The 19,948-nt window shown below is 36.6% G+C and overlaps 3 protein-coding genes across 7 annotated transcripts; 1 reads left to right on the plus strand and 2 right to left on the minus strand.

Annotated features, from left to right (window-relative positions):
* The first annotated feature begins 16 nt into the window (after positions 1-16).
* Positions 17-1,914, plus strand: LOC130426601 (PC4 and SFRS1-interacting protein-like). Its single transcript, XM_056753464.1, has one exon. It carries the CDS (start codon positions 29-31, stop codon positions 1,340-1,342), a length of 1,314 nt encoding a protein of 437 aa, XP_056609442.1. The 5' UTR covers positions 17-28; the 3' UTR covers positions 1,343-1,914.
* Positions 1,915-2,359: 445 nt separating this feature from the next.
* Positions 2,360-11,659, minus strand: LOC130426191 (dual specificity mitogen-activated protein kinase kinase 4). 5 transcript variants are annotated; one of them, XM_056752818.1, is made up of 12 exons: positions 11,477-11,659; positions 8,093-8,125; positions 6,375-6,477; positions 6,124-6,298; positions 5,744-5,863; positions 5,545-5,664; positions 5,405-5,456; positions 5,190-5,317; positions 4,182-4,259; positions 3,919-4,067; positions 3,267-3,312; positions 2,360-3,033 (listed from the first exon to the last, which is right to left on the minus strand). In XM_056752818.1, exons 1-12 carry the CDS (start codon positions 11,604-11,606, stop codon positions 2,920-2,922), a joined length of 1,248 nt encoding a protein of 415 aa, XP_056608796.1. In that variant the 5' UTR covers positions 11,607-11,659; the 3' UTR covers positions 2,360-2,919. The 5 variants fall into 5 exon arrangements, with proteins under 5 accessions (XP_056608796.1, XP_056608798.1, XP_056608797.1 ...); XM_056752820.1 differs by lacking the exon at positions 8,093-8,125 and having other exon boundaries at positions 6,375-6,465; XM_056752819.1 differs by lacking the exon at positions 8,093-8,125.
* A 5,056-nt stretch (positions 11,660-16,715) lies between these two features.
* LOC130426805 (dispanin subfamily A member 2b-like) lies at positions 16,716-17,375 on the minus strand. Its single transcript, XM_056753750.1, has 2 exons — positions 17,222-17,375; positions 16,716-17,101 (listed from the first exon to the last, which is right to left on the minus strand). Exons 1-2 carry the CDS (start codon positions 17,324-17,326, stop codon positions 16,955-16,957), a joined length of 252 nt encoding a protein of 83 aa, XP_056609728.1. The 5' UTR covers positions 17,327-17,375; the 3' UTR covers positions 16,716-16,954.
* Positions 17,376-19,948: the final 2,573 nt, after the last annotated feature.

The following is a 19,948-nucleotide window of genomic DNA, read 5'->3' on the forward strand; positions in this document are numbered from 1 at the left end:
CTGCGAAGCGTGATCAGACTGTGTTGACATGGCTCGCGATTTCAAACCCGGAGATCTTATATTCGCAAAGATGAAGGGTTACCCACACTGGCCCGCGAGGATCGACGACCTTTCGGATGGAGCTGTCAAGCCAGCAAACGCCAAGTTTCCCATCTTCTTCTTCGGCACTCACGAGACAGCGTTTCTGGGCCCTAAAGACATCTACCCGTATTTACCCAACAAGGACAAATACGGCAAGCCCAACAAAAGAAAAGGCTTCAATGAAGGATTGTGGGAGATCGAGAACAACCCGAAGGCGGAACTGGACGGAAATAAGGTGATGCACCCCGACGCGGGGTCAGATAAAGACCAGAGCAGCTGCGATGTGGAGAAGAAGAGAAAGTCAACCAAAGACCCTTCAGAGGAAGACAGCGTGGATGACACGAGACCAAAAAATAAGGTGACGGATGATCAAGACTCGGATACTGAAAACACGAGCCCTGTCTCGAGCCCTTCGGGTGGACCGGTCCCTACACAGAAGCGCAGAGGAAGAAAACCAAAGAATCTCCTTCTGCTGCAACAACAACAAACTTCGAAAGAGCCACAAGGGGGCGTGGTCTCAGAGGACCCCGAGACCAAGAAGACAGACAAGAGAAAGAAGAGGGATGACAGTAAAGACGACAGAAAAGAACAAGAAGGAAAGAAAAGGAGGCGAGAAGACGGCTCATCGGAATCTGATGATGAACGCAAACTAAATCCACAGGAGCATCCAGAAGACGCGGACCGAGATGAGCATAACCGCAAACCAGATCAACAGAAAGATTCAAATAAAGATGGAAGGAAAGGGGACAAGAAGAAAGACGTGTCTGCAGAATCCAGACTTCTGAGGTTACACGGAGAGATCAAGACGTCTCTTAAACTGAACAACCCGGATGTGAAGAGATGTCTGACGGTGCTGGACGAGTTGAGCTCGCTGCAGGTCACCACTCAACATCTTCAGAGACACTGTGAGCTCATAGCCACGCTGAAGAAGATCCGGAGGTTCAAAGCCAGCCAGGACGTGATGGACAAAGCCGGCATGCTGTATAATAAGTTTAAGAGCATGTTTCTGATGGGAGAGGGAGAGACGGCCATCAGTCACGTGCTGAATAAAGGTCTGACTGAACAGAGACAATACGAGGAGGCCAAGAGAGGAGCGCAGAAAAAGACAGAAGAGACTAAAGATCAGACGGACAACATGGGTTCGAGCGCAGACTCCGGCGCGGAGGAGAAGGACGCTGTGACGGAGAGAGAGACGTCGGGAGATGATGACCTGTCTGTGGAGAAAAACAGGGATGAGGGGAAAGAGAACAATTTCTCATGATGAGCGTTTTGTTTTTTTAGTGGTCTAACATTTTCTGTTTGAGGTTCGAACACTATTTGTCCACTAAAAAGTCAACAGTGGGAGATCACGTCCACGTTTAAAAGACCACTGACAAGATCATGCGTGTCTTTTATTATTTGCACATCACCCGACAAAAGTGTAATGTTTTCTTTTACAAAGACTAAGTGTTTTAAACTGAAGTCATTTTATTTTTGTGCATTTGCAACCAAGTCAGTTTTATACAGAGACTTCACGGTCACAAGTGTTATTTTAGAAAATCTTTAAATACTTTTAGATCCAGTTTGCAACTAACTACATTGTACTTCACATCAGCGATTTAGTTTCAAAATGTTCTTGAGTCCTTGACATTAGTCACGTCAGATGTAGATGTTTTCGCTTTTGCTGCTGCTACTTTCATAGTTATGTGTCCATTTTATTTTCATTTAAAGTTCAGAACCTTACATCTGCATCATTTATGCCAATGCGACTGCTGTCATGAAACTTGATCATTATTAAAGAAAAAAATAGCAAACCGGTGGTGTTTTTCTATTGATGTTAATTATGATCTTTTACCCATGTTTATACTTTCGCAATGCTGTACTAGTATAAGTTGAAAGCTCAAATAACACAAAAAAACTACATGAACCAAAAATTAAAGTGGATTTGTGTTAGTGAGATCTTGTCACTCTGAATTAAAAATAAAAAAGTAGTTTCATGCTCTTTGACTACAAAAACACACTTATTTTATTTTTTAAATATTCTGGAAATCCTCAGATTTACTTATGTGACTTTTTTTTTGAAAAAAATAACTTTGTCACTCCCGAGGTTTAATTTTGTGGAAATTCAACAGACATTGGACTAAAATAATCACAATAGATCTACGATAATTAAAATATGCTCAAAGTTTTCCCGAAGCTTAACCTTTGCACACAGATAGTTTTTTATACACAAAAAGGTTTGATAGTGTAAAATTTACAAAGTCTTTTAACTAAAAAAAATAAAGCAACATGCACAGAGTGGTTTCCATCGCCCTCAGTTTTATTGATATAACAGGACATACTCATTGAGGAAATGACCTCAATACAGAAACCCCGCCCACCTCTGCATCATTCACCTTACACAAACCTCTTTAACATACAAAACACGTTTAACATCACATACATTATGAGGAAGGGAGCAGACACAAATAAGAGTTCCAGTATGTCAAAGCTTTTTTCAAATCATATATTCCACAAGTGATTTCAGAAGTATAAATACAATTCCAGGCTTAATATTATTTCATTTCTTTTATATTTGTTTAAAATCATTAATCTGCATCCATATTTAAGATCAAAGCCATTCCGACCACGAGACCGCCACATTCAGACACTAGTATATTTACTCTTAACGGATGTGTGCGTGTGTGTGTGTGAGATGGGTTGGAGGTATCTTACAGTCGAACTTGAGTTGAACACCGATCTTTTGCAGGCGGTGTTTGTGTTTTTTTCATGGTTTAATACTGCAGTTCTGTGATGGAGTGGATCTTTACACTATAGCTTTAATCGTTTCTCGTCCATGTGGATGTTCAGGTGTGCGTGTCAGTCGACGTACATCGGTGAGCTGGGAGAAGCGGGCATCTGATCGAGAATCAAGCAGACGTAGCTGGCCACGTCTACCGAACGCTCCTCGTACATCTGAATGAAGGGATGTTTCTACAGAAGACGGAAAATTACAGATATGTTTTCTTCACATAACATCAAGAATTTTTAAGAATGAATATGACCGTTCTAAAAAACACAATATTTTTCTTTTCAGGTTTTTGATCTTGTATGTCACACTGCAGGACACTTGCATTCCTGATTCATGTTAAGAACCCATCGTTTATTTAAAAAAGACAAAAAAAATGCATTCAAATGATAAAAGTGTTGATTCAACAGGAACTCACCAAAAGCTCTTTGTACTTTGGCCTTTTTGATTCGTCTTTCGTAAGGCTGTTGAGAAACAATAAAACATTAGATTTCTATTCATCATATCATGTTTACTGTTAAGTAAATTCTTGGCCGTGTAATGTCAACAGGGAGTTCCTAATATGAACAGCAGGTGGCGTCTCCGTCATGTGACCAGACAAAAATCTGGGCCATCACATCTTGCACCAAGAAATATAAATATAAGAGTGCTTACAATAAAAGAGAAGAGAGAGACTAGAACCGTTAGTATGTGTTTGCAAAAAGTGACATTTAGGGGCAGCAGAAAAAAAGCATTTGCAGGAAATAACTGTATAGACAGAATTGTTTGATTTATAAAAAACACTTATTGCATTGCAAAACTTGGTTTAAATTTAATCTAAATATAACATTAACAGCTAAGTATGTATATTTAAATGTAATGCTTTCATCATAGGCAGAAATAACTAGTTGAGGTGCTGTGGTAATAGATTTGGGGGGGAAAAACCTTATAAGATTTATGTTAGATGAAAGAACAAAATAGTGTCTTTCTCTACAAATATTTAATCAAATTCCATGCAGCGTTAGAACCTGTCAAAACTAACCTGAAAGTGAAAAGTTAAAATACAAAATAAATGATGTGAGGTGCCTTACCACAGGTTGACAAAGTTGATGAATTTAGGGGAGAACTGTCTCTCCTCTGAGCAGCTGAGTTGAGGCGGGTCGCCCTTCACCACCTGTGTGAGCTGATCAAACACACTGTTCCACTTTGGGTAGGGAAACCGTCCCGTGGCCAGCTCATACTACAGAATAACACACAAAGAGGAATGATTATCGATATCACATATACACCACGTTCTCACACACGTCATGCACCGACATATGACACGATAGAAGATCAAACGTCTGATTCTCACCAGTGTAATTCCCAAACTCCACACATCTGAGCGTACATCATAACCCTGTCTGGAAGCACTGGGGTCTATCCTCTCCGGCTAACAGACACAGAAATAAACATCACAAAGTGAATGCTACAGAAGGATTAAATATGAATAAACATCCCTGCTGTAATTGTAGATGACACATGAGTGCAATTCAAATGCAAATTAAAAAACAACAATGAAATGTAAATATGATACTAAATACCGCATCAATATTCAAATTATTGTTGTTTTAAACACACTCCATTTAATTAATACAATAATAAGCACCCACAAGTCAAAGACACACGTAAGAATTGAACAGTAGCTTGACTAGACTATTTCAGCAAGCTCTGGATTTAAACAAACACAATAAATAAACACATTAGTATTAATGTGTCACAATCATGGCTCATACGCCAATGATTCATCCGTGTGCCCCTGCATGATGACATTACAACATCCTGTCCGTGTCAAAGACATTGTACAGTGAGTGTGGGACGCCAGATGCTTTATGGGTTACAACAGCATTAAAACAGATGTGCTACAGTCAGACACATGTGCGTGACATAATAACTGTACATGTTGTGTGTCTGATCTCATTCATAGGAAATACACACACATAACTGATGTCTTCTCATTGATGACATCATCATGCAGTGTGTTCTCATGGGGGGATTCTCTGAATGAGATCATACTGCTTAGATTAGAGGATGACATCATCAGTTGAGCTACTGCAGACGACTGTACCGCAGAGACCAGGACACACACACACACTTCAGGTTCCCTGAGACACAATCTTCAAAAGAACCCGAAGCCAAGTTTGTCAACAAATGCCGCTTCCTTTAGTAACTCTGTGAGAACATTTTAACATTGTTCCACAACAGTTTCAGATTGAGCATCACGAAGCATTTCTTCATTACATCATACATGAAAGAATATCTATGAATGAACAATTCATAGAGTGAGCGAGTGGTTTGATAAATGACAGTGAATGAGTCTTACTGCCATATATGGTCTGCAGCCTGCATCTCTAGTTTTGGCGATGGAGTCAACCAGCTGCCCGCTGATGCCAAAATCACACAGCTTAATGTTGCCTTTCCTGTCCAGGAGGATATTTGATGGCTTTATGTCTGCAGAGAGATCGTGCGAGAAAGCTGAAGGCATCTAAACGCAAGAATGAACCTGGGAGGATTTCACCGAACCGTCACTCATCTTACCTCTGTGAATAATCTTCAAGCTTTCTTTTAAGTGGTTAAGTGCTTTCACAGTCTACAGTGAGACAGAGGAACAAAGAACGTCAGTCAACAATAAACGCATCACTTATTACAATGTCAGACGGGAACAAATAATGACTCACAGCTAATGTTATTTTTCCTAAAATCTCCTCTGGAATCACTTCATCTAAAGAGGAATAAACGTATTTGTAGAATTTGTCGAAGGAGATAGCCATGAGCTCCATGCATATCCAGCAGTCCCCCTGACAAAGAGAGGAAGACAGAAGCTGATTGGCTGAACAAACGTGTGAGGTCTTCAAGCAGCAAAGCGGGTGAACAGACCTCACGAAACAGAGCGCCGTAAAACTGGACGATGTAGGGACAGTCACTGCTCCTCATGACCACGTCTAGATCCATCAAGAGCTGCTTCTGTTCTCGCTCGTCCACCGTCGACCTGATCCTCTGTCACACAATAAACACGGTATGAATTATTTTAGGGATAATAATGAAGAGACATTGTGCTCAAGGGGGTCTTAAATTTGTCACCAAGTACTCAAAACTAAATCTCGCGAAGTTGTCTGTGGTCTACTAGGGAGCAGAACCTCGGGAAACCAACACAAACAGGCAGACCATTTCATTACACATACAGAAAACATGTCTGGTCTGGAGCGTCTGGTAAAGGAATCAAGGTGAATAGGATGTTCTGATGACATCACACTTACTTTGACGGCCATGATTTGTCCGCTAGGTTTGTGCACCATGTTGTTGACCGAGCCATACGCTCCTCGTCCGATCTCTCCGAGATCTTTCAGATCTTCTGCGGTGAAGTCCCAGTGTTGCTCCGGAGAGATCTTCAGCTTCCCGGACGACTCGATGCTGTGCGTTCGCAGCCTTTCTCTAAAACACAGAGAAGGAGAGAAGCTGAAGACAAAAACTCAAAGACCTTCATGACTCACGTCAGATCTGTACTCACATGTGTGGGTTCTGGAAAGGAAGTCCGGCCGTGGTCAGCGTAATTCTGGAAGTAGGTTTGATCGGTGGATTGGCAAAATTCAACTTGAGGGCTTTACGTTTACCTGATAGAGGAGGAAGAGACCGTTAAGAGGAAATTCACACGCAGACAGAATAAAGACGAACTGTATTCAGATGGAGTGAGATCTCTAACTAAGCCACAGAAGATGAAGGAGGGTTGTGGGTTCAGATATTCACTACAGTCATGCACATCTGAGCACCAGGAGAAGAAAACCAGAGGCCGGATTTCCTAAAGCCATCACATGTTTTTATGATCTGGAAATGTGGAAAAATAAAGTTTTGGCTTTAGGAAATCTGGCAGCAGGAGGGCAGCGATTGTGGTCCAACATGCTCGAACCTCGCGGTCAATCAACACAACCAATCAACACACCTCCACCCTTCAACGTCCAATCAGAGCAGACAGAAAAACTGTGAAAGATCTGATCACATCCCGACACGAAATAAAAAATCCAAAACAAACAAACTTACCTTCACCTCAAAACTAACTACAATGATTCTGTAATCCAGTTACAGTAAGCGACAGAAGTGTGTGAGACAGCCGTAGTGCAGATCTAGTGTGTGAGGGGTGCAGCGTGTATTTTAAACGCAATAATGGACACGAAGCAAACCCGACGAATCCACAAACCAAACCAATAGCATCTTATTTTGTTGACCCTGACTTACATGAATACTTCACGTGTAAATATCATTTATAATTGCATCAGAAAAGCAACAATAAATTCCACAAATAAATCTAAAAGTATAACGTTCAAAAGTATTCTTAGGGTACGTCTTCCCACCACAACAAAAACGTGAGGATCAGAATACTAGAAGAACAACGTTCATTTCTGAAGTCACAGCAAGTGCATCCATGTCTCAACAAGCTTGTGTTTGTCTGACATGCCAAAAATGTCTCACAGTTCTCCAAAACAAAATGCAAATAGAGCTTCCATTACTGTCTGAAGAAAACTCTGAAATACAGGTGTGATTATTTCAGTAATCCAAGGATAAAGTGAGCCGAATGTTGATTTTAGTAAACACAACAGAGAGGAATCAATGAAAGTGAGGAACGATCGATTGTCCACAAGTCAAATCGTTTAACTCAATGGAAGCTCTGAACTTTAGACTTGTGCCAATCTAAACTTCACAATCTCTATAGTTTTGTCCAGATGTGTGAAATCTAAAGCAGCCTGGGTTTATAGGGATAGTTCATGTAGTCACCCTCATGTGGATCTTAACCTGTATATGACTCGTTCTATTTGGTGTAACACAAAAGATATTTTGAGGAATGGGTCTTGTGTTCGTACAATGGAAGTCAATGGGTTTAAGTGTTATTCGGTTATCAACATTCTTCAAAATATCTTCTTTTGTGTTTTGGAGGAGAAAGAAACTCATACAGGTTTGGAATGACATGAGGGTGAGCAAATGAAAGAACTTCCCTTTTAAGTGCCGTTTATTCATATCCAGTAGGCCTTAGACAAAACCAGCCACCTTGATTCAGAAACATAGTTAATATCTGTTGATTTCTATGGAGAAAGGAGCAAACACCCGCCACCTCTAGCATGCAGTGCGGTCATGGCACAAATCTAGCAGAGATTCACGTGTGGAGAGATTAGTGTGAACAGAGGACAGACGTCCGACAGCAGAGGGGTCAGATACTGCTCAAAAAGTTTGGCTTACTTGAAGGAACTCCAGACAGGTTTATCTGAAACCCTGGTGATGAGAAGAACAATTAACACTTCATATCTGTTCACTTTGTTACGCGTGTAATTTATTCTTATTACCTGCATCCCTCGTGTTATTGAACAAGTGGGTTTAGATAATAAATGAAATGGCCTTTGAAGAAGCCCTTTTTTTGCACTGTACATTCACAACTAATTCCAACAAGGAAAAGTTATTGGAACAAATTCCCAAAAACATACAAATTAATAATGTATACCTTGAACGCACTGTTTTCTAAATGTAACTGTAATGTCCTGTAAACAACCATTTTGCTCTTCTATAAAATTAACCAATGGTTTGCAAAACATAATAAACATTAGAAATAAAAGATCTAAGGTGGAGGATGTTATTATTATAAGGAAAAAATAACAACAAATAATAATTTATTTCTTACTTAGGAATATAATGTAGTGGTAAATCGTGAATGATGTTAAGAAAATAAAAAGGGGCCATTTTATGTTAACAATTTAGAGTTCAACAACAAACACTAAATGCAAAAGCGATGATGGTTCAGCTGGAAAATACAGTTATACACAAAAACAACAAAAAAGCAAAATAACATTTTTTTTAAACCATAAAATGTGGAAATATGTAGATTCCAGCATAACATGATATTTTGTCTTCTAATGTGAGTGTTGCAGTCTTTTCTGGACATTTGAACAATAAAATCAACCTGTACATAAACCAACAAAGCCAAAAAATATTTTAAAACTGTGTTCAGTGCCGCTCATTCTTTAAAACAAGACGACTCCAAATCAAACCCCAAAATCCAAGTCAAAATGATCTCAAAAAGCTCACTTCAATCAAAACCTTTGTGCCAGGATGTGCATCAGTGAACTGGTAAACAAGGGAAATATGTCGACATGCAGAGTAACATCACACACAACAGCAAAACAACAAACTAAAACCAGAAGTTGATAGAAGATGAAGACATTTATATAGCAAATAAAGATGAAACTATGAAGGACACTTGCAGTTGTAGTGGAAAGAAACTGCAGTTCTTATGGGAATAATTTGCAGGGTCTCACCGTGGTCCAGCGTCACAGGGGATTGTGGGTAAGAGGAAAGAGATAAAAGGGAGAGAAACATTATGAGGGGGAATATACTGTAGCATAAGCTCAAAAGCAAGTAGGGTTCTCATTAAAACTTATCTGTCTGGGGATACTTTAAAGCAAAAATAAATTCTGGGCTGGGAAAAAAGTTTCATGTTAGGTTATTTTACGATACAAATCAGAGCCAGACATTACAAGCTACACAATAATAAAGTATCATTAGATTAGAAATCATTACACAGCATCAAGTCAATGAAAAATCTGGCCGACCAAACCAGAATCACTAGAGACAGGATCTTCATACAATACAAGAAACAACTAAGTGATGCTGGAAGCTTTGGAGACAAAAACAGAATAAATGTGATAATTTGATCAAGCCTGACAAGTTTTACACTATAGCTTTACTACAGTATTATTTTGAATGAATATTTTTAAGATAAAACCATGACATTGAGTCTTATTTTAGCTCAAAAATATATTTTGTATTTCAAAAATAATGCTTATATTAACACCACCATGACTCCCCCACCACAACACACAAGAGCATTCGAATGCTGACAAATAAGGATATTTTACTTTCAAGTTAATTCTAAGTAATGACAACATATTACTGTAGTTCCTCCTTAAATATAATAAGCATCAGTTATATGCAAATTAGCAAACTTTGATTGTCAACCAATGAAAATGGCTACAATTTACAAGTCACATTGAAATCCTGGGAATGTACATATAAATGAAGATACCAAAAGACAAGTTTATTGATAATCAGAATCCAAAAGGATATAGGTTGTTGACAAAAAACTATACCATGTATCCTATGGTGTGACAGCAAAAAAATAGAAAACAAACTGTTCATAATATACTATTTTATAGTATCAATATTTATTTATATAATCTAAAATATCACGAGAGAGATTTATCTTCACTGTTATTATTTTCAAAATTTCTGCTGTCACACCATAGGACATGTGTGGTTTGTCACCCATATTTAGATATCTTTTACAAATCATGCACACTTTAGGATATAAACACACCAAGTAATTTGTCTCTTTTTTAAATACTCACTGTTAAAAAAAAACGCAATAAGGGTTGTTAATAAAGACAATAAATTCCTACCAAAAGACCTATCAATCTCTTTGTACAAATAAACAAATGACAGTGACAGTTCTGTCTTACCCTCCAAATTTTTGTCGAAAATGTTTTATTTTCACCCCATCTAAATATTGAATTGTTTAGTAAATATTCACCCATGGCATGAAACAAACTAAATACAGATACAAATCTATTCAAACTGGACCTTTAGTTACTAACATCAAAGTGTGTTTTGTACCCAGATCCAGACCTTGATGTTAAAAATGACATAAACCCATTATTGATTGTTCAATGTTCCTAAAATAAGCCACAATAAACCAAAATAACAAAACATACTTTTGTAAATGGATTGTCCCAAACATCAACATTATTCAGCCTTGTGCATCTTTCCATCACAGACTCGATAATACACACGGGTTACTGTGGCATTAAATGTCCTTGAAGGCATTTTATAAAGGTCTGATAGTATCTCAGCAGTCATCTAACATTCTTCTCTTTAAAAGTGCCATTTTGCCTTTGGAGTAAGTTGAAGATGTCAAAATATGCTAAACCAATAACATTATTTGAATAACAAACGTTAAGTCTAAAGCTTTATTATTTCCCTAAAAGAACACGCACATTTATTTACAGTTCATGTTAGCATTGACGTGCCGTTAGCCGGTTAGCCTGTCAGCTACATAATATCAACAAACTCCAATGACAGAAAATAACGTCGATATTAAATACATCAATATAACACTAATGTCGACACGAACACACGGAATGTCCTTATTCATGTGGTATGTATAAAATAGAAGTATTTTCTGTGAGAAAGTGACATTTTTATAGGCCTGTCAGTGTTTGTTTCGAGCTGTTAGCAGTTCGGCTAACATGACACTGAAATGATAACTGAAGATATGACACAGGTTCATTTCAGATCAGGTAAACGCATGTTTATTTTATTTTTATAGCATATCATAAACACTAAATGTCAAACTTAGTTTTAAATCCATAAAACAGTGGCTATTTTACACACACAGAAAGCCTATAACGTTACAAATCTATAAACATTTGCTGTTATTTCAACACAAATGCGCAAATGCAATGACAGCGCATCCTGAGAGATAAACTAATGACTGATCTGAAGCTTACAGACGGATACAACACAGTCTGTCCATCGCATCCGGGGGTAAATGGGGCAGGTCGCGGTGTATCTCACCTTGCATGCTGCTCATGGTGCTGAAGTGCTGACTCTGGCTCTGGCTCTGGTTCTGGTGGTGCTGTGGCGTGTTGGTGCCGCTCAGGCTCGAGGTTGATACTGATTTGCTGCCGGAGCTGGAAGTCGCCATTTGCGTTTGAGTTCCAGCAGCCAGCGCAGGCTGCAATGCAGACACAAACTAGAGCTCTCTCTCTCTCTCTCTCTCTCTCTCTCTCTCTCTCTCTCTCTCTCTCTCTCTCTCTCTCTCTCTCTCTCTCTCTCTCTCTCACTCTCTCACTCTCTCACTCTCTCAAGGTGCTTTATGAGCAAGCCATTTTTTCATAGCATTTATGGCCAATTGTTTCTGATTTAGGCCAATAAATACATAAAAATCCTCTCTCTCTCTCTCTCTCTCTCTCTCAATTTTAGTTTAATTTCAATGTGTGTCAGTTCATATGTCGCTTTTCACAATGCATCAAAGCAGGTTCAAAGAAAAAGTTTCAATACAATTATTGGCATGACTTGAATACATTTGCATTTGTATAGTTTAACAAGGATGAAATGGCAACATCAAAACAGAAATGTACAAAATCTATTTAAGGAAGTAATTTAATTAAAACATCAGTTTATTAAAGATGGCAAATTGGTCTTGTAGTAAAGTACAACGAAAGCCGGAAATAATAAAAAAGTGAAATACAAATTTATAAAAGACAACATTTAAATGTAATGTGAAAAGGTGAACAGATCATTAGCAGGTGCATTTATTGCATCATTTTACATTAGCTTGAAGTTTAGATGAGCAGATAGTGACCTCAAGTGGCGAAAATGACATATTGTAGCTTGGCCCAGTTAAATATTCTGTCAATGTTCTGTCGAGGATCTTAGAAAAGCATGAATTAAATATATATAGCCAACATCAAATCTTGTTGTTTCAACAATCAGAATGTAGAAAATTATAGTTTTCAGTGTAATTCAGTTGCATAATTGTTTTTCTTCAGGTTGAGCCGATCTCCTCATCATAAGAAGCACATAAAAATCAAATAGGGTGAATTAGGGTAATCTGGGACATCCAGTAATCTGGGACAAGGAAAGGGCTCTTATTCCTGACTTTCTTACTATATTAACCAAGAATTAAATGCTGAAATATAAATAAAAAATCCCTGTGACAAACATAACAAGACCAACAATGTAAAATCCGCAACTGGTCCAAGCAGTACTCGAACCAGTCAAAGACAGCAGGAGGTTGCAAGCCAACCGAGCTAGACTAGTAATGATTTATATTAAACGTTGAATAAGAATAGTCAAAATTGTATAATTATTTACCCACTCTCTTTACTTTTCAAACCTCTGTATAATGTGTATACCGCATATAAACACAAAAGAAGATATTTGAAAGACATTGACTTTTCTTTATACAATAGAAGTCAATCGGGACCATTGGAAAATGATGACAGAAATTTCGTTTTGGGGGGAACTACGGTACCTTTAATCATTACTTGATTTAATTTGACATATTACACATTTTACACATGGCTTCCTGGAACATACTGAATTAGTTACATGATTTTCTTTTTAACGGGTTTTTCTTTCATTTCTTTCCATTTTTTGTTTTTCCACAAAGTTAAGCTGGATATGGATTTGAGATGACAGGGGCCTCCGATTTGCCGTAGAGCGCGTAAACCCAGAAGAGGAGGGGCTATGTATATTAGCTAATACGTTTGCATTTTGAGTGACGTGTAACGTCAACTTAACGTCGATCGGCGCCCGGCGTTACTTAAACGAGTGGCGGCGTATGACGTTAATTTATCACCAGACGGCGCTTATTTAACGCTTGGCGGCGTTAAGAAATCAGCGTTTTATTATTAATGCGTCGATCCAAAGCACGCGAATTGTGATCCTGTTGGCTTTCGATATTTTGTCGGGGCTGAACGGGGCACTTGTCAATCAAGCTCCCCTGGAATTGCATGACAAAGGTCAGTGACATAGGATTCTGACAGAATTAATGAACATAAATCTGTAAAAAATAAGACAATGTTCCTAATTGCTGTCAAATTATGTTTGTCATCTATTCTAGTAACAGAATATCTATTGAAGTTTTGAAAATGTGTTTATTTATTTTTTCTTTTAAACTTTTTGTGTTGTCCCACATTGTCAAATGTTATTGAGAATGTGTGTCAGCATGCTTTGGGTAATCTGGGACAGTCTTCAAATGGTGGAAATCTGAATTTAGGGACTTTATAAATCCAATAACAAGAGCTAATATGCCCGGATGAGAAATGGGTGTTAATGTGGATTACTAGAGGTTCTAACATTGGGGGGATGATGATGATTCTCTCTCACCTGTTATGAGTGTTTGTTCCCTGAGCCCCGATTTTAATGGAGAATTTGAATAACCGAACAAATAATCTATCAATCAAATTGTTGCTTAGATTTTAGTAGGTTTTTTTATTGTTAATGCAATATTAAACAAATGATAAAATGTTTGTAATAAATTCACTGGGGTAACAAAGGAAACAAGAAACACCTGGGGAAACTAATTAACAAGAAAAACTACAAAGGACTACAAACATGGCACGCAACAGGAAAGAAATTAAAATCAAATAGTCAGATAAGAAAAAGTCAGATATTGAATCATTGTTCAGCTTTAACATCTAACACAGAGTCTGTATGGTGTTAAATGTTTAGGGGAGGAGCCCTATTATATGAAAATAATATGTGTTGTGAAAATTGCTTATCAGATGTGATTGATTCCTGAACAAGACTGCTTTTAATCAGCAACACTTACATTTACTTTGACAGAGTCTCATTTTCCTGCATTGGGTTCTGCTGTGTGTTGTGACTTTGATGACAGATGTTTCTGTTGTAGTAGTGTTGTGTGAATGAAGACTGTGATACAGACGATACATACATTTACAAAATGACATTACATCAATACTTAAGATCAAATGCAAATGTCACAAAAAACCGGCTAACCTGACGACGAAGCTTCTTTGATCGGTTGGACACTTCAGATGCTGGAAGAAATAATAAAAGTGAATCACAATGAAATTCAGTAAATTATATATTATTTATGTCACTAGCTGACCACATACAAACAAACAAACAAAAGATAAGATAAGATAAATTGTCACCAAAACGGCAATTCTATTTTAAAATTTCATTAAACTACAAACAGTTGTATAAAATATTAAGTCTTTAAGTGAAAAGATTAACCAGTCCACAAATATCTTTAAAACTACTGTGTATCACAAGATCAACAACACAGAGATCTTCGAATTAAAACATAACTTAAATAGTGTTTTTATTTGGCATTGTTGTGATTTTAGTATAGTGAGCATGACCTTGAGGGAAGTATGTAGCAAATGGAAGATACACATTTTTGGCTACTTTTTGTCCACCCATGATGTTTATATACAGATACAAGATATGACTTCAATTCAATTTGTTGAATACAAACAAATTATTTTATATTAAAATGCCATTGTTTTATCTTCTTATACAGCTTAACATAGCACAAAAAACACACATTAATCATTGTACTGTAGTAATCCAATTCCAGTGACTAAAAAATGTCTTCTGAAGTAAAAATATGTGTTTTATGTGAGATTGCATGAAGGTGATAACAATTTTGAGACAATTTTCATTGTGCTACTCTAAAGAAAACTTCACTATTTAAATGATCAAATGTTGTTATTTGTTTTCTAAAAGCATCTGAAGTCTGCCTGAGCGCAATATTGTTCACCCAGAAATGAAAGTAAGGTGACAGTATAAACACTTGATTTAGGTGTAATTTACGAGTAAGTGATGAACCTATAACAGGAATCAGCATTTAAGTCCTTCTTTCCCACAAATATAACAAATATAAAAAACATAATATTATAATTTTTAAACCTTCTGAAATGCTCCTGTGTAAACAGGCAGTTATTAATCATAAATGATTGGAAGCTACAATCTATAAAGACATATACTCAAAAATCTCAATAATTTCCTCAATTGTTTCTATATATCAACCAATACAGTTAATTAAGACAATACACAATACTTACTGTAAATGATGATGAGGCCACACATAATATGCACTACTGCAAACAACGTTGTTATCATTCCTCTTTCAAACGCTGAATAATGCAGGAGTCTATTTACAACATTCTTATAGAGAACTAAGACCAAAACAAATGAACAGTTTTTTTGTAAAATGAATTAACTCAAGAACACATGAAGAATCAGTGTGTTTTATCATCATTTTAATGAATGTGGTGAAAGTCTGTATTATACAGTACCTGAGAAAACAACAATGGTGAAAATAATATATTGTTTCAAAGTTCTTAATGGCTTTTCTCCACTGTATGCTTACTGCACCTTTTTCATGCTCCACATTTACTTTTTATTATTATTATATTTATAATGATATTTTATTTTAATTAAACAAATTTCAACTCATAAGGCAAACACACAAGTCTAGACAATGGAGTAAAAATACTGCCTCTTTAGTGCATTAAACAATCTGTGCTGTAATGTGCTACATGGTTATTTCTTTTTTGTTATCTGTGCAGTCAACTTCTTTTTGCTCTTAAAAAATGATTTTTTTAGAAAAAAAAATTATGAGGTGCCTATTTCCTACATTTGTATAGAGTGAATTGTAAACAATGTATGATTATTAGAAAAAAGCCAAAAATAAAGTACCACCCCTAACTCTGCCTCTATGTTTTTTATTGTTTTATGTTTTATTATATTAAGTATTATTTTAATGATTAGTATTACTTAATTCAAACAACCCAAGTGTAGTTTGATTGATATTATTTTTTTTCATTTCTTAAACGACCCTGCAGAACACAATGTTTAAATCCATAATACTGGTGAATGGAGATAATACTCAAACGTATCTCCAACTTTCTCAGGTTCAGACATGGCCTTAGTTGACTTCAAAATGCTGTTAAAAACATGCATGCTCTAGTCTGCTGTACTTAAGGCGATGGTTGATTTATGTTTTTAATTTGTTTAACAAAAAGCTTAAAAAACTGCTTGAAAAAAAGATGCTACTTTGACAAACTGTAGAAATTGTTGATACGATCAAGGAGCCAGGTGCAGTGCCCTCTAGAGGCTATCATTGGCATTCCAGCTGACAGGTTAGAAATAGGTCATTATTTGATAGAAATGTGGAAGTGTCACTATGTTAAATTGGAGAAATACCCGTGATGTTTTTACAGCAAGAGATGAAACACTTTAGACAAAGTGAATTTTTAATAGATTCAGTTTCATGGATTTCATTCGTTGTAAAGATTATATATTTCAATTTACAGTCTTGAATATCATGGCAACTTTTTAGATTTTCATCACATATTTTAAGCAGTTTCTTCCTAAAACTAAGCAACATGTGGCTATGATTGTCAGTCTGATGTCGGAGAACAAGAAGGCTTCATCATCCTTGGAGTTTGACAAAACAGTTTGTTTGATATATGAAAATACTAAATCTCCAGTCACATGATAATGTTGCTCAGATCATTTTGAATTGTTCATCACACTTGCCACAATAATAATAATGATGAGAATAATCCCGATCACCGCTCCAGCAATGTTCAGGTTCCTGGCTGTCCTGGAGGAATCACGAGCTTTGGTGGTATCTCCAGATTTATTAGCCGTGTCTGCCTACACAATTGCAATAATATGAATTAAAAAACATTAAATTAGCCTTATTATTTCAGATTGCTTCTCTTTCTTTTAGACATTAATTTACATTGTTAAGAAATGGAACAGAAGGTGACTTACTCTGCATGAGAATACAATCGCTGCAATTCCAAGTGGAAAACAGCAACATAAAGTGTTGAAGATGGACCAAGCCAGAAAAGTTGTTTGATCCGAGGTTCCAGCCATCTTCTCAATAAATGTCTTCAAAGCTTCTAAACTGTAGATTCAGCTTATAATGTGGGCTTATTACAGTGACACGGCCTTAAATAGAGTGGTGTACTGCTGTCAGTCAGAGAAAAAAAAAACAGGAAAGGGGAGGTCTACAGTTCCAGATGTAATTGAGGGAAGCTCAAGGCCACAACTCATTTTTTTGCTTTTTGTGGGCTTTGGGATCAGCCGATGACTAATATTGTATCACCCACACATTTACATTCCACTCCACATAATATAACTGAACTGTTGTGTAAAATATGATTACAAAGATTTTTAATGCTTTTCAGTTCCAGGTGCATGAAATGTGTTAAACAGGACTCACTAAATCATTGTTGACAAAGAGTTTCACATGAGGAATGACCTTTTCTTTTGAGATCCTGTGAATTGTATTTGTATATTACCGTCTCAAAACTCTTGACTGATCAAGTGCTTCTGTTTTTAATAGTAATTTCTTTGTCTCTAAGAGCTATTTTTCACCCTTCAACAGAAAATGGTTGGTTTCACACATTTCTAAACTTTTGTTGACCGACAATTATTCTTGTGTGATGTTTTAAGGTTACATTGTGTATTTGTTTTCGTATGTCTGTTGTCAGGTTTTTGTTTTGCAGAGAGCCTCTTTTGAGGTGTATGCTTAAATGTATTCAATTGGTTTCATAGACAAAAACATAATAACAGCTGTTCATCAAATATGAATCTGAGGTTACTGGCTGTTTTGGAATGGGAGATTGTGGTATTGCCAAGATGGATGTTTTGGATAGATGAGACTTTTAACAAACATTTGTCCCATGTTTCAGAGGCCCTCCCTGAGAATAACTCAAATATGTGTGTAGGTGTATTCCCAGGTATTTCTCACAGATTAATCAGCTGATGACATCAGAGTACCGTGAGAGCAATTAGAAACTAACGGCTTCCTCTTTCCGGCATGACCACCTCAAGTCTGTCCCCCAAAAATTGAAATCTTTTACACTTGCACGTAAAACAAAGTGTAGTATGCAATGCATTAGCTAAAATAAATTGTAGTGAAATGATTAGGTATTATAGTGTTTTTGAACATTACCATAGTAAATGATATTTTAGTATTTACCACAGCTTGTCAGTTTACAATATTTAATACAACAGAATACTGCAATGAACATAAAAAATATAATTTCCATTATACATCCTACTACTGCTTACTATTACTATGCACATTAATATAGGCTATTCTATAGTAAACATTTGAGTGCATTACAGGATGTTTTATGTGTGCTAGTGAACGTTTTTAAGAATGTGTCAGCAGTTTTAAAGCCATAATTTATCTTCCTCTTGTATTTTGAAATCCCGGTACCCTTGTCTATGTCACTCTCAGAAAGAGAGAGAGGGTTAGTTTTTTTCTTCATTTGCCTGTCAAGTATTCGCAGAAGAGATAGGTTGTAAGTAGTTTTTTAATGTTATATGGGACAGGACATTCTGGTTTTCATAGTTCTGTATTTCATATGGTGATCTTTCCACCTGAGCATTACGCAGTAGATGTTTGTAATGCAACTGCTTATGTAGGCTATATTCATTTATTTACCTAATGTGCTTGTTGTACAAACAAAGATTGTCATCCTGACGGAGATTTATAGTGCTGAAGCTGTGGTTTCTTACTTAAGGAATGAGTTAAAAGTGTTTTCACACATGGGCCCTTAGTGTTGGTAAATGAGTGTAGACTGTATCAGTATTTCCAGATAAAACCACAGAGCTATGAATTTTGCCTAATGTAGATAACTTCACAATTTTGAGAGGCACTTTCAAGTTTGCAAAACAGATAATGTGTTTGCAGATGAGTTAAATAATTGATGCTCCATGTCAATTTACTGATGTGTAAGCGACTATAAAATAAAAAAATATTATCTTAAGTAAATTTGTGTGGTGTAAAGTAAATGCTTGCCAAAAATAAAGCCTATTGCCTTTTTGACATCCCCTTATAGCTGGAAATCATGTTTTTGTTATCCGGAGGATATAGATCTTCCCACCTGATAGTTTTTGTTTGCAAAATCATGTTTATGCGCGCTCTTAAATAAAGGGCAATGAAAAACATGGATGTTTAGTTTAGTTTAAGGTTGGTGATCTCTTAAACGGTCTCCATTTATTGTTCTGGTTACTTCCGGAGTGATCATGCTTCCGGGGTGGGTGCCATCGGCTTTATGTATATGCGGTTCCTCGGCTTATGTTCTTTTGTTCTTAGTTATTTAACCTATCTATTCATTTACTTGTTATTCTTATGTTAATAAATGTATAATTTTTTACTATTATTCAGCGTGTAGTTTCTTTCTTTTTCACGGCTTAAAGCCGGCTGTGACATTATACCAAAATGCTTTAATTTAAGGGAAATTACAAAAAATTCTACAACCAGTAATAAAGAATCCTATAGAATGTGTGATGTCACAACAAAAAACTAAATGCAAAATCTTAAATCTAATGGATCTTACTGATAATCATAGTTCATAGTTAAGCAATTATATTTGGCATCACTTTTTGCTTTTTTTACTTGTGATATTGACACTATCGGCAATTGACCAAGGAACGAGAAATATTTTAAATGGTTTGTATTATTAATAAAGAAATTGGAGG

This window comes from Triplophysa dalaica, chromosome 7, assembly GCF_015846415.1.
Source record: "Triplophysa dalaica isolate WHDGS20190420 chromosome 7, ASM1584641v1, whole genome shotgun sequence".
Classification (NCBI taxonomy): Eukaryota; Metazoa; Chordata; class Actinopteri; order Cypriniformes; family Nemacheilidae; genus Triplophysa; species Triplophysa dalaica.